Consider the following 15,638-nt stretch of genomic DNA (forward strand, 5'->3'; position numbering starts at 1 on the left):
CAGAGGGTAATTTTCTGAAGAAGGAACCAGCTGTGTACCATTAGCAACCAACACTCACAGCAGCTGGGGGATGAGTGTAACAGCCACTAAATGGGATATACATGGATTACCAACTGCTTTTGACTCTTGGACTTTCTTTTAAAGAATGAAGGAACAAAGTAGGAAGAAATGGTTTGTCTGCACCACCAACCTTAAGCTGGCTTCCCATCTCTTGGAGTCTAATTGGCATGCACTTTTTTCCTCTCCTTCTCTGTCTTTTCCCCATTTGTCACCCAATCTTCTTTCTCATATCTGGTCAATAAGAATATATTAGATGCCTCTAACTTGGATGCTCACATACGGAGCCTGGGAAGGTCGGAAGAAGCTGGGTGAAGGACCTTTTAACTCTTAGGCTCTCAGTTAGATTCCAGATGGACAAAAAAAATTGATTATACCAAGTTCTCACTAGGCATGTTCTACTCCCAAGCCCTCCTTGCCTGTTTTGAAGGGCACTGAGCTTAAACAATCTAGATGAGGCTTTCAGCTTCAACACAGATCCTCAAAAGCAGTGACAGGAATGGCCGTTCCTTTTCTGAGTGAATCTCTCAGCAAAACTAACAAATAGTCAATTCCTTCTTGCTCATCATTCTTTGGGGCACCCCTCATTCCTTTGACTCAACAAAAATGGCCTTTGGTCAAAGATTCTCCCTCTCTCTGGGAGGAAAAACAGATGTAAGTCCAAGACAGAGGGTGTGCTAAAACAAGAATGATGATGTTTTTGAAGAAATCCTTTATTCATGGAGGTCACTCATGAAAGCTGAGCCTCTACCAACATAACTAGAAATAGATACTAATAGAGGCAAAAGGTCATGAGACATCACTTTGGAATTGATCTTCATTTCAAGAGAAAAGCCTGTCATTGGTCTAGAGAAAAGAAACTGTTAACAGAATTATTTTTAATGTACTTTTCACCCGACAAATCTGGTTGCATAAATAGCACATAAATTGCAAAGGCAAACTGAAAATCCTTGGAAATCTACTAAGTGATGCCACAGCAACATATTCCTTCAAAACAAGTGTGAGGGTGCAAATTCAGAGCAATTAATTTTTTTTTAAATTTGGGGACTGGTTTTACTGTGGCAAAAATTTCCTCTTTTTCGGAGACAACATTGGTAGTCTGAATGCATTCAGTGAAAACGTAGCTCCCACCTTTTCCTTCCGCATACTTCAATGGTAAATTCTTATTTGTCTATAACACTGGGCAGAGCTTCAACCTTTGTGGAAAACCCAAGGTAACAATTTGGCAGTGTTCTCTTTCAAGGCAGAAGAAAAATACAGCAGCACTGAACTATTCCTCGTAAATGAGCAGGCTCCTTTTCTCCTCAGGGTGACCTCTACCTTCAGAATCCGATGGTTTTATTATGATTAATAAATTTCATTTCCACAGAGGAAAAGGGACCATGTCAGCTCAAACTGAAAGCAAGGAGGCTTCTTTTCAAATGCTAATTTCTAAACACGCCCTTGTGTGACACTACAATTTAGACACAAGGTTATTATGGAAGATGTGGACTTGAGCACTACTCTTGCAGCAAATATGCCAGGCACGTCAGTGACCTAATGTCCTCAGAGCTGGCTAAGCACAGCCCAAAGGAAGAATGGCAATTCCAGGGGATCTCTATGGGAATGATGGGAAAATGGTCTTATGACTGACCTGCACATAGGGTCACCCTCCACATCACCTATCCCAGACCAAAGTGGACAACAGTGCAATCAGGTCATGATGCTCTTCGTGTCCCCACACCCCATCCATCAGAAATTACACATGAAATCTTTAATGTGTCCACTTCATTCCATTCATGCTATTACCACCACAACGTAAGCCGCAAGGATTTCATCAGAACCAAATCAACAAGAGCCTTAACTTTTGTCTCTTTGGTTCTACTCTTGACTCTTCAGACCACCAGCCATTTCAAACCACCAAATCTATCTGTCCATCTGTTTGTCTGGATGGACTCCATCCATCCATCTGTTCATTCCTCTATCTATCTATCTATCTATCTATCTATCTATCTATCTATCTATTTATCCACCTATCTATCATCTATCATATCTATCTATCGACCTATCTATCTGGTTAAATATAAATCTGTTTAAATCTAATCATATCACCTCCCTGCTTAAAACCCTCCAATGGTTATCCATTGATCCTAGAATAAATTCCAAACTTGCATGAGTTGTCCCTACCTTTCTTTTGATCCTATCTTACTCCTCTCTATCCCTTGCCCACAGTGCTACAAGCACACTGGCCTCATCGATACTCCTTGGACACATGCAGATTCATTCTCTTCTTAGGGCCTTGGCACTTGCTCACCCTCCACTTGAACTGCTTCCTTTCCTCCTTTATGTCTTAGATCAAGTCTCATCTCCCCAAAGAGAAGCCTCCTTCCCTGACCACCCTTTCTTAAGGAGACTTCCCAACTGCATCCCCACCCTGCATGTAATGGAGCACATCTCTAATAATGTGGTTTACTTACCTCTCTACCTGATTGTTTACCTGTCCCCCTCCTCGAATGTCAGCCCCTGGGGAACTAAGGCCGAGTCTATTTTGTTCATCTTTTTATCCCAGCTTCTAGCACAGCAGTGGCCACAGTGCAGGTGAACAAGGGGCCAAGCCAATACCACTGTGTGAATGCAGGCAGCAAGAGGGAGGAGTGAAGGAGAGAAGCGACACTGGGAAGACCCTGTGCCCATCATTATGATTCTGTTAGTAGCAAAGATTTCTCAGATACGCTTTCTGAAGATTCTAGGTCAGCTGCTCCCAAAGACAGCCAAAACGGTTCAAGACACTCAGAAGACAAGCAGACTCTGAAAATGCAGAGTGTCTAATTTCACATCACCCCTGAGAGTTTACAAATCACTGGCCAAATTGCCATAAAGCTCATCAAAACCCTTTAGGGAAAAACCAAGCAAACAAAGAAGTAAAAGAAAACTGCTTTGCTGGCTAGCTGACCACAGCTTGCAGCCGTCATGAGCCCTCGTCTTTTTTGACCTCAGCAACAAGTTAAAACCAGCAGGCCACCCCTGGCCCTGGAGAGAGCAAAGGGCTTGAGGCAAGAAGACCCAGGTTCAAGTTCTGCTTTTGCACTGACCTTGCTCAATGCCTCAGGCAAATTACTCTCTCTGAACCTCGCTTGCCTTGTTTGTAAAATGCTATTGTTCTGTCTGAGCCCTGCCTAATTCACAGATAAAGCACTCAAAAAGAAACCAGATACATTTTAAAGCAGTCTTCATTTGGAGGTGATTATGATATAAGAGTTCTTATATAGAATTTCAGAAGCCAATCTCTCTCTCCTGCTCAGACTTTTGGCCTGTAGGGGCAACTGAAAGGTCCTGTTCTAATATGATAGCATGTAGCTCTAGCAGTCAACTTACAGACGCTGTTAGAGTCAAGATCTATCTAATTTATGAGTTACAGATGTAGTTTAAATTGCTATATTTGAACTTAAGGTTATGTTGGAGTAAAATGAATAAGTATGCTGCCTGTTGAATGGAAAATAGGAGCCCATGTTTGTTAAAGTGCTTTGTCAACTCTACTGAGAAATGCAAATATTACTTATTATTAACATCTTCCAAATCTAGCTGAAACAAGCTGAATGCTAATGAAACACAATGGAGCCGTGTTGGTACCCCCACAGTAACTGATTTTCTTATAGGAACATAATAAGAACACTGTAATTAATTTTACTCTATATATTTCAATGAAGAGCCTTTATGCCCCTGGGACCTTTTATTCCTCCTTTAGCATCACCTCCCCATGCCTCCTGTCCCAGAGATAGCTGGGGGAATCCCTGTGTGGCAGAAAGATGAATAAAATACCCTCGCTTCTCAGATGACATTCACAATGTGGTGTCAGTCTCCAAAACAGCCCAATTGCAGCAAGAAGGTGCAAAGGCTTTGCCCCACCACCTAGAAAAGTCCTGCAGAGTATGCATTCAAAATAGGATGCCTCCCTGGGGATCAGAACAAGTGGCCCCCAGTCTCTGCAAGGACAATAGAGGCTACAGTGTCTTCCTAATTATATCTAAGATATAGTCTGTAAGATATTTGGGAAAATAAATCCATGCAAGTCAAACACTTACCATACAGTACACCAACAGGGGACTACACCATGGCCTCAGGGTTTTAACAGCCTGGTATTTGAAGAGCGATGGTTTAACTGGGCAATATTCTCTTTCACTTTACTATAGAGGGTCAACTGAGGTCTGGATTTCAACCAGGCCCACCTGGTCTGGGATGTCTACAGCACCCAGAGAGAAGGGATGGATAAGAAGCTAACCTGCGCCCAGGAAGAAAGGATTCTTATCTCACCCAGATATTCATCCTATTTCATCACTCTCGTTTTTTGAGATTTCCAAATGAAAATCAAATAACTTAAAAAAACATCTTTTGGTTTTCATTGTTGCTGGTATAATTCACTGGTAAGTTGTTGCTTTCCCCCGTCCACAGGGAAGACATCGGGAACACATGCTTCAGATCAGGTGTTGGTTGTGTTTGGGTGAAATGTCCTGCTCTCAGCAATTCTCGGTGGCTGGAAAGGAGCCACAGTCAGTATCAGTCAGGAAGGGGAAGAAAAAGACCAGATGGAGGGCACATGGGCTTCCGAGTCCCTCAGCTCTGCTCCAGGTACTGCGTTAGTTCCTTCCCTGATCCAACTGCAAATCAATCCATTTTCAAAAAGAGAGTGTTATGGGCACTTATACTTTCCACTTCTCTCCTTCCACACTCATCACTAAATAAAAGTGCAAGAAAACACAACAAGGCCCCATGGTCCTACTGAAAGAGACAGAAAACCTCTGACAAATCCCTTAGTGATTTTGCAACTGCAGAATGTGACAGGTTGCCTTGCCTTGTGGGGTTTCTATCAGCTGGGGATGGAGACAAAATCTCTCACTTCCAAGGATGAAGGAATAGAGCCTAGAATACGGGATCCCACAGGTCTTTCCAGTTCCTGGCTGGGGACACCTTGGGATATCTTTCAGATGAATGGACTCCCACCACCATGCAAATAAGCATCTACCAGACAACCAGGAAGGCTCAGGATGCAGACCTTCCATTCTCAAATCAACTTTCAGGGTTGTGGTCTGGGCTAGTACAGTGTGCACCAGTTTGAGAATATATTGGGATAATAATAGTTATAATGCCCAAGATTTTGGGCAAATCTTTCATGGATCTTTCACAGTAAGAACAATGAGTTATCTCCGTCCACCATGCAGAGACATGGAATGACAGCTGGTGCCAATCAGCCTGCTCCGTCTCCACAGGAAGAAACAAGGATTCCCAGGACCTCGGTCCACACATCTTGGTTTGCCACAAAAGGAAAAACAATCTCCTTGAAAGTATTAAGATGGGAACGACTTGAATGTATTGGGAAAGCATCTGGAGAGAGCAGGTTTAGCTAAGGAATGTTCCCCTTCACTTTTCTATGCAGGGTCACTGAGGTTTGGGCCTCAGATCTCAGTTACTCAGTTGGCCTTTGGGAACGCATCCACTAAGGAAACATTCCTCTATGACTACTGTAGCCTTCTCCTAGCTTTAATCTAGGCAACGACTTACAGATTTATAGACCACGAGGGTCACCAAGTTTTGTTCTAAAAGCTTCTCAAGATACATAGAGAACCAGTCCCATAACTTGAAACATCTAGAAAACCCGCTCTGAATGCAGCAAAACCTCCAAGAAAGACACAAGCAGAAACGGAAGAAATTCTCCAGGATGAACACCATGGATTTATCTCAACTTGGCTCTGGCAATTTCTGAATTCTCTTGCTGCTCACTTCCTTAGCTTGGATTTGAAATGACCATCTTCACAAATCGCTCAGCACATTTTTCAGCCTCCTGGTTTTTTTCTTCAGAGGTAGGAGGGAAAGCATCTTCTGGGCTCTTTAGCTTCTAAAAGGGAAGCCAGAGAGTTTGCTTTTGCACATGGACACCTGTCACACATCTGAACTGTGTGTACACAAGTACGCACATAAATCCAGCACCAGTAGAATCTACAAGAACCACACCATGCCACCCATGGTAAATCATATGGCATCGTCCTTTCTGTGACCTATCAATTCAGTTCAAAACCTCTTCCTGTTCTGAATCTCAACAGAGCAGGTTTGAGATAGGAACTTTGATTCTGGATTCATCAGAGCAGAGGAGCAGGCACTCCCTGGGAGTTGAGAAGACACAGTAAGTCCTGCTTTTGGTCATGTAGCTCCTCCTCTTTGGAATGTGTCCTCCAATAAAAGACCCATAGCCACACTCTCTTTAATGCCGAGCCCAAGGTTATCCTCCTCTTACAAAGTCTGTTTCATCTTCTTTGTGTCTTGACTACTGCTCTACCAAAGTCACTAAGAATTTCCCATCATGCTTTGAAATCAACATGGCATCCCAGCTACAGTTTAGTCCACTGGGGAACCACAAAGGCAGTTCTGCATTTGTATCCCTCATGGGATCTTCAATACTCCCGCAGAGAAGCAGGGCTGAACAGCAGCTAAGGGTTCCTTAGGGTCAGAATTCCTAGAATCAAATCTGGCTTCTGCTACTTCCTTGCTAAGTAGTTTCGGAAAGTTTATCTCCTCTCTGAGCCGGTTTCCCCATCCACGAATGGAGATAATGATGTTGCACAATGACTGATAAGGTTGTTGTGCAGTGGAAGTGAAGGTTACTGCTTACCAGTTAGTCAGTAACCAAATGAATGTCAGTCATCCATGCAATTAAGATTGAGAGGACTGCAGCTCTTGCCCTCTCTCAATTCCACATGGGATCACTACAGTAAAGCCCACGGAACACATGTGTCAGAACTACCCCTGAAGTGTGTTTACCATCTGACCTCCGGTGTACCAGGATCCACCATGCCTCATGTAAGGAGATCAAAGACTCTGAGGAGTTAACTAGCAGGATGAGAGGGAGGGAGGTTCTGGGCCATATATCCCAGAAATGTCCTTCTACAGCACACACGCACACACACTCTACACTCTCACTCAGAGGCAATATTAAAATAATGTCAGGACATATGGCCAATGTCCAGATTATCTGTCACAATATCTTAATTCCAGGTAAGTATCCCTCATCTCTAAGAGAACAGTGCTTGGGGCACACAAACTCTTTCGATATTCATTTGAGCAAAATGAATGAAAATATGGTTCTAGAATGGTACTGCCCAAAGAAACATAATGAGCCAAATACGTCATCTTAAGTTCTATAGTAGCCACACTTAAAAAAAGGAAAAGTAGGGACTGGCCGGGTGGTGCAGCAGTTAAGTTCACATGCTCTGCTTCAGTGGCCTGTGGTTCACCGGTTCGGATCCTGGGCGTGGACCTATGCACTGCTTATCAAGCCATGCTGTGGTGGCATCCCACATATAAAATACAGGAGGATGGGCACAGATGTTAGCTCAGGGCCAATCTTCCTCAGCAAAAAGAGGAAGATTGGTGGCAGACGTTAGCTCAGGGCTAATCTTCCTCAAAAGAAAAAAAAAAGGCAAACAGGTGAAATTCATTTTTATATTTTTATTTAATTTGATATATTAAAATATTATCATTTCAATGCATAATCAACTTAAAGATTACTAATGAAATATTTTACATAATTTTTGTACTGAGGTTTTGAAATCTGGTATATATTTCACACTTACAGCTCATCTCTACTTTGGACCAGCCACATTGCAAGGCCTCAACAGCCACATGTGTTATTGGCCACCATATTGCGGAACACGACTCTAGAAAAACGTCTCCTATGTCCCCCTTACCACTGAAATAGAAAACCTTCCTGATTGATCAGCTCAGTGTTTCCTAAAGTGTGTGCTGAGGACTCCTCTGTTGGAATCACCTGGGGCAATTTGTGAGGATGCAAATTTTCAGGCTCCCTCTTCAAACCTATGAACCAGAAACTCTGGGTCCGGGAGAGGGGAGGATGAATGGAATGAACATTTGTAATGAGTTCTGCCAGTGATTTTCATGCACTCTAACGTTTGATAACCACTGTTCTTTTTTTTTTTTTTTTTAATTCTGCGCTGATACAGCACTCCCTCGCTCAGGCTAACTCAGAGCTATCTAGATAATCTTTAATTTTCATAAGTAAACTGATAAAGACATTTTATTTTTATAAGGTATTGCTACTGTGCGTAACAAGCTTTGAACTACGCCTAGGAGAGAGTAAGCTCTGAACAAATGCTATGACTATTTTCACTAAGGTCCTTTGCTTATGTGTTCTTTTAGCATCCTGCACTTCCCCTATTAAAATACACATCACATTTTATTGGAAACAGACCAATTAACTACAAATCAATTCATGGCCTGACAACTTGGCTGAATAATCAAATCACTAAAATGCAAAGAAGACAATTAGATGAAATTTGCTGAAGGATCAATTAGAGGAATGGCCAGTTTGGAAATTTCTTCTAAATTTCATCTGAAGTCTTAGTGCAGCTGTATGGATGTGCAGTGGAAGTGTGTGTGTGTGTGTGTGTGTGCTGCATGTGTGTGTGCAGGTTGGGGGGGACAGAAGGATGGCAGGGGGTTGTGATACCCTGCCTTGTGCTCCAGAACTTGCCAAATATTCCTTCTAATAAATAATAAGATGCATAGCAACCTGTCCTATAGGGGCTGGTTTCAACAGCTTCTGCCAACGTGTTTGTTCATTTGGCCAAGGCTCTGTCACAGACCCCCATCTCCACCCTTACCGTCATGTCTTAGTCCAATACCCATAAGGAACTGGGGATGTGTCCCCAGGTTGGCTTCCCATGCCCCCAGGACAGTACCTGGCATGGGGGGAGGGGCAAGACTTGCTGCCAGACTGAGACCCAGTCTCCACTGGCACCCTATTAACACACACACATGCACACGTGTGCATGTACATGCACACACACACATACGCACACTCCCTTGGGCAGGGGCAGCTGGAAGCTTAGACTCTGCAGCCACAATGACTGGTTCAAACTGCCTGGTAGTTTTCAGGGGATGGGATAACCTATCAGTTGATTTTCAGCCAAAAAAGGTTTTTGGAGAATTGACCCAGAACACACTCGGCTTGTTTAACCCTCTGTCTCCTTGGACATGCAGAATGCTCCTGACAAGGCATCTGCTCCCTTTATCACTCCATCCCCGCACCTAGACCAATACCCAGCACATCAGTGTACGCGACATCCACCTGCTGCATGAAGGGGCTGGACCAAGTCAAATAAACTCCCAGTGGAACAAGTGTTTAGAGAACCATTCAGTTCTCTTGGATTCTCTCAAAATTTTAGCAACTATGCCCCCCCCCCAACTCACAAATACTAGTTTTCTACAGTAAGATAGCACAGTTGAAGAAAGCAGAAGAACGCTATCTGAAGGTGAAGGTCAACGTTCCAAGGTCAAGCTAAAAGGAGCATGTGGAGGCAGTGTGGTCCAGTGGAAGGAGCTTTGGCCTCAGATAGACTCCAGTGTGACTACGGGCAAGTTACCAAACCTTTCTGGGTCTGAGCACTTTTTTCCTTTTTAACCTGCAAGATGAGGATGATAGTAACACCTATCTCACTGAGTTGTTGTAACAAATTATATATGCATATATATATATATATATAAATACACACATACATATATATACATGCATATATATATGCATATTTATATAATTTATCCTACTGACTAGCACATAGAATTTGCTCAGTAGTCAACAGCAAATTATTACTATACTGTGAAGAATTCAGCAAAGCCCATATGAGGGACAATTACTGCAGGGCTGAAGGGCTTGCTGTTCACGGTGACAAGAAGCTTTAGCACTCTATGGAAATGAGTGGTACACCCTTGGAGAAAGAGGGAGGGCATAGACATTCAACACAAACTGAACCTTGCAAGTTCCTAATTGGCCAGCATATCTTGTTTGTTCTTGCATCAAAATACAGCCCAAAGACAACCTCTTCTCAGCTCTTCCATCATTGTCCAGGCCATTATCACCCCTCCCCAGACTGCTACAAGAGACTCCTATATCGCAATCTTTCTTCTGCTCTTACCATACTGCATTCCATTCTCCACAAAGCAGTCCAACTCATTGTTAAAAAAATAAGTCCGATCACAGCCCACCCACCAGTGCCTTCCCATCACGCTTAAGGTCTCAAATGGTTTCTGTAGCCTCCAAGTCCTAATTTGCTCTGACCTTTGGCTTCCTTCCTGATAGTATCTCAAATTCTCACTTGTACTCATATGCTCTGGCCACACTGGGTATCTTACTGTGCTGGACACCTCCAGCATGCCGTAACCTCTTGCTGCTTAGTCAGCCTGAAATGCTTCCAATTCCACAACCACTTACCTGGTTTACCCCCTCCCTTGATTCAGGTCCCTGTTCAAATATCACCCTCTCAGAGATCCCTCCTCTGATCAGTGAATGTACAACAGCATCACGTCTGACTTCCTATCCCGTCCCCTCCCCTCCTTTTTGATTCATTATAGCTACTGGATAACTTTATATGCAAGTATATGATATGTTTATTCATCTACATGTTTGGGGTCTGGTCTGCAATGGAAGGGAGGCTATTTGAAGGAAGGGCTTCTCCCAACTTATTCAATGCTGTGTTTCAAGGGCTTAGAACAGTTGCTAATGCACAGCTATGACTCATTACATATGAATTAACTGAAATGAATTTCCAGCTACTCTGTCAAAATAAGTAATGCTTTTCCACCTCCATTCTTGTACAAGACTCATTCTGCTTCAACTACAATCACCAGGCAGTTCTAGAAAACTCCAATGATTCACATCAGCAAGGAGGCCTCGAGTCTAAGAAGAAGGGAAAATCATCTTGCCCCCTTTGGCATCTCATGCAGAATCCTACTCATCAAAGGTTCTTGATGTCACAGAATGAGAAGCGAGTGGAGTGTTATGGTGGAGGTACGAGATGTCACACCATGTAAGGACGTGTCTTTCAGGAGCAACCAAAGCAAAATAAAAACAAAACAACTAAGACCACTGTTGGAATCACTGAATAAGAGAAATTTCCCAAAAATACAGTCTCATAAACCATATGCGCTAATGAGAAACGTTTCTTCTATTTAGCTAGCAAAAGCAGAATCGACATTTTGGCATCCTTTACAAAAGACCCAGGTAAAAATCATGACTTTTCCTTTGGGAACAGAAAAAAAAAATCCTTCAGTGCTGGCACTGCTACTGTTTGCTGAATTCCGTCTCACCCTCTCTAGCCCAAGCCACAGACAAAACCATCAGGCCAGCTCTGCCCCGGCCAGGCATCCACGTCAGAATAACACATCTTTGTAAGAATTTCAATTATAAAACCCATTAAGTCTTCAAAACTTAGATTTTAAGCATCTTGTTGATTTCTTTCTTCATTTAAAAAGGGAGAAGTTGCCTTTTGCTAAACACCGAAATCCAATATACTAGGATTCAACAGACCCACCCTTAGGAGTGTTGTTCTGTCTATGGAGGTGAGACCTCCGGACAGTTGTGATGATTAGAACACAGGTGCCCTCAGTTTTTCCACCATGTGGGAGATAAGACCCTGGAAGACTTCCTCTTTAACACTGTGAGTCACAACCTTTGTTGACCGAGCAGTTCTGATTTTTCATTTTCACTCTATGAGGAGGGTGGATTGGATGGGAGATAAATTGACATTTGATTGATATGGGTGTCTCCTTTTTCATGCTTGATTCAAAATTCAGAGTTCAAATTGAACCTTATGAAGCATACAACATATTATTAATATGGCCATCAAAGCAACAGCGATATCTCTCTCAATTTGAAATTTGATCAATAGCAATTCATTAAGAATTTACTGAGCAGTCATCCTAAATTAGATAAGGTAGGTGAAAACACTCGCTCTACTCAAGCAAACTTTCATTATCTGCAGCCTCTTTTAGGAATAGTGCATGGGGACCACTTGCTTACAAGGCAGGGTTTGTTAAGTCATGGGACAAAATCAATAGCTACCTTTCAGCTTGCAACTTTGCAATGTTTGATCTATGATGTCAAAACATAATCTAAGACACAGTGGACCATGCATACAGTTTAACAGGGAAGATAGAGGTTCTGGAAGACCAGCATACCCACAAATGATGTCTATGAACATTTTGAACCAACATTCCTCCCCACCCCAAGCAATTTCCCCTTTTGTTGCATGCTCCATTCTCTTAAGGTTCTGCAAATGTTAAATAACATTTGTATCCCAGGAAAATTCGCCTGCCACCTCCAGCAATGCAACTATCCACCTTCTACTATTTGGCATTAGTGATGTGTTATGGATGTCACCACCTCTCGCAAGGAGAAACAGAGTTATCTGAGGCTAAGCTGTCACTTTAAAATGGGAGAATGCATACCTCTTGAACTAGCTGGGTAAGACTTCAAACCATTAAAAATATTGAGACAGACTGTATCAGTGAACTGATGTAGAGTTTTCTTTCTGTGACCCTGCCTTGTAGAAGAGAGAGGGCTGGGGACATGTTCCTAGCTGTCTGTCCTCCCTTTAGTTCTTTCTCTCCAAAGACTGCAAGTAGGGAGTGAAGCGTTAGCAGATAAGCCTTTGTTTACTGTTCCATTGATAAGATGCGATTGGTTAGAGATGAAGTCTATTTGTAAGGTTCAGTTTAACGTACGCCTTTAAAGGTCATGGCATACTCAACTACACATGGATGAGCTGGGAAGTCCCCTCTTGTCGGCTAAAAGCAACATATTGATTAGGTCTCCTAGCAATAGTTTTGGTCATAGTTTAGGCTTAAAAGCAAAAAAAAATCTGTTGTTAGTTTAAGACACTCACCTATCTTGACATTTAATCAAGTAATTCCATGCTAACGAAAGTCCAAATATAACTGTTCTGAACCACATCAAAGCAAAAAGACAAGCATTATTTTGATGGACACATCATGCAACTATGCAATTTCCATTTGCTAATGCCCTGATTTCAAAAGCAGAAGACTTTGTCTCTCTAAGTCCTGCTACTTGGAATATATGCTTTAAAAAAAAGGAAATAGAGGATCTTTAACCAATAGAAGGAAGATCCCCTTCTTATAAGACAGATAGCTATATTCTCCAATGTCTCTAGCTTTACGGATTCAATCTTTTAGGCCTCTAATATATACCAGTCATTCCATAAAGATCCCAAATAATTCACATATAAATCGGTGGGAACCCAAACATAATATGTCAAAAATCACAGAAGTCCCATGTCTGTGTCCCTAATTGCCCCTGTTTAGTATTTCAACATAAGAGCACTGATTACACCATAAGATTTTACTGTGGCTTCTTCCACATAGTCTTACTTTTCTGGCTCATGTATTATTAAAACTGGAAATAAATTATCAAAGTTAGCAAAATGCCTAATGCCTTTTCAGACAGCAGAGCCTAGAGGCTTCCGCTGTACTCCAAAGATAGACGGACTCTGTTTTTTTTTTTTTAACTAAACTTTCTAGAGTGACCAACTGCAGCACGTGAAGGAAAAAAAAAAAAAAAAAAGGATACTGAGAATTGGATGGAGGCATCAAGAAGTAGCAATGTTTGTTACCTGCAGAGGTGTTACAAGAAATTTCATCTGCTGCAACGAAGACGAACTGATTTCTGGAAGAGAAGATAAAATTCACAATACTGCTCGCTCAGGGGGAAATGTGCTCTGTGCCAATTGGTTCGATGTATTCAGATGAGGGGAGGGGAGGGTGCTGCGTTTGAATGGATGTTGCAAGGAAATGTGTCGCTATATCTCAGAGAGTTTAGAGAGACCATGAAATAGGCATGCGGGGACCTCTTCAACGAAATCATGGTGATGTCAGAATATGGACCATGTACAAGCTGTTGCACCAGAATATTAATGCTACGTGTTACCAAAATGTCATGCCAGAATATGTTTCTAAGTCTAGGGCATTTCAAACAGTGCTTACATGGATTTCTATGCTAAAGGGAGACTACATTTTAAAAAAATATATACAGACTATCTATTTGGAAAAAGAGTATACTGCAAGTAGCTAGGAAGATCATAAAATTCTAGACTTTATTATTATAGTATAATATCAAAAAAATTTTTAAAAAGGAAAGAAAAAGAAATGCTGTCATTTCAAAAGAGAATGTTACATAGTGTCATGTTATTTGGTAATTTCCTTACCAAACTAGGTTTGCTACATAAAGAAGGTAAGACAACTCATTAATTGAAATAAACCCTTTCTTGCCAAATTATTTTTAATGATGCATTATTTAAAAGAAAATAAAAATGGGAAATGCTATTTTACTTTGATTTAGTAAATCCAGAAAGATGATAAAACTCTCTTAAGATGTTTCCAACTGTGGCATTTCCACAATATAATGTGTTCTAACAGTACTGTTTATTTTTCGAGAAATAAGTCCGTCTGTGTCAGGCAGATTATAAAAATGCCCCGATGAGATTGGCTAAGCTCTTAAATGCCTTAGAAACAGCAGTCTAGAGGCTTCTAGTTCCCATTTGTTACATTTTACTGTGCATATGCATCATCAAGAACCAAGATAAATGCCTTTTTTGGTCTTAGTTTGATTGGTCCTTTTCAAATGTCTCTGTGTTTCAGAAAGTATCTAATGATCAAGCATTTCTTAAAACATCTTAAGAAAGTTTTACTCTTGCAAGAGGTACACCCTGGAATATAAATAGAGCTACCATTTGAAAATTCACTAGAATTTAACGTTCAATTGAAAATTCTAGTCATTTCCACACCAATGAAATCTAAACAAAATTATACATGCTCTGAGAATAGTATTTTTTATGTTCCTCTTTCACATAACAGAAGTCACAACTAAGTTCATTTATCACCTCTCTTAAAACAATAAAAGTTAGCATTCTTGGATCTTTGCTATCTTTTTGCTCTGATGCAAACTTTCTGATTCCCATCAATATTTGACTTCAAATGGCCAAGGTTTGAGGAGCAGTAAAATTAATACCCCTGAAAATGAAGATATTTGGGTTGAATATTATTGTTTTTTGTTTAAAGATTGGCCCTGAGCTAACATCTGTTGCCAATCTTGTTTTTTTTTTTCTTTTTCTTCTCCCCAGAGTCCCCTGTACATAGCTGTATATTCTATTTGTAGGTTCTTGTAGTCCAGCTATGTGGGACGCTGCCTCAGCATGGCGCGATGAGCAGTGGTAGGTCCACGGCCAGGATTCGAACCCGAAAAACTCTGGGCCGCCAAAGCAGAGTGTGCAAACTTAACCACTTGCCCACGGGGCCAGCCTCTGAATGTTGGCTTGACCAGGGTGGACCAAACAAGCATCTGGAAGGACCTCTATTTACAGCATGCTCCCAGGAAGAACGCTACCATAACCAAGAGTCCAGAGGGGCAAGATCATTGAGGCTATTCACTCATCTATGAGGGGGCCTCATCAGTTGGGTGACTCTAATACTGCTACCTTGCATCCCACTGCTGCATTGTCCCTAAGGAGCTGTCCAGCCTGCTAGCCATGAGGAAAGCCATGGGAGGCAAACAACCACAGATATAAAATAGTGACTGAATGCAGAGGGAAAACTTGTAAAACACAACCTACAAGTATGATTATAAAGAAATTAGATCTTTTTCTTTAATTGTTCCAGAACTTTACAAAATATGATGGTTTTCCCCAGCATTCTTCTTTTTTGACACTATATACAGTGAAAAAAATGCTACCATTTCTCCACTTCCT

General features: G+C 41.6%; 1 protein-coding gene across 50 annotated transcripts in view; it reads right to left on the reverse strand.

Annotated features, from left to right (window-relative positions):
- The window catches only part of RBFOX1 (RNA binding fox-1 homolog 1), a 1,988,870-nt gene that overhangs the window by 5,687 nt on the left and 1,967,545 nt on the right, over positions 1-15,638 (reverse strand). For 28 of the 50 annotated variants that reach the window (XM_070566844.1, XM_070566866.1, XM_008516628.2 and 25 more), the window contains one exon: positions 13,509-13,561. The exons of the other annotated variants lie outside the window; for them this stretch is intronic. In XM_070566844.1, coding sequence (XP_070422945.1) covers positions 13,509-13,561 — 53 coding nt within the window. The remainder of the gene's footprint in view (positions 1-13,508; positions 13,562-15,638) is intronic. 50 annotated transcript variants of the gene reach the window in all.

This window comes from Equus przewalskii, chromosome 12, assembly GCF_037783145.1.
Source record: "Equus przewalskii isolate Varuska chromosome 12, EquPr2, whole genome shotgun sequence".
Lineage (NCBI taxonomy): Eukaryota > Metazoa > Chordata > Mammalia > Perissodactyla > Equidae > Equus > Equus przewalskii.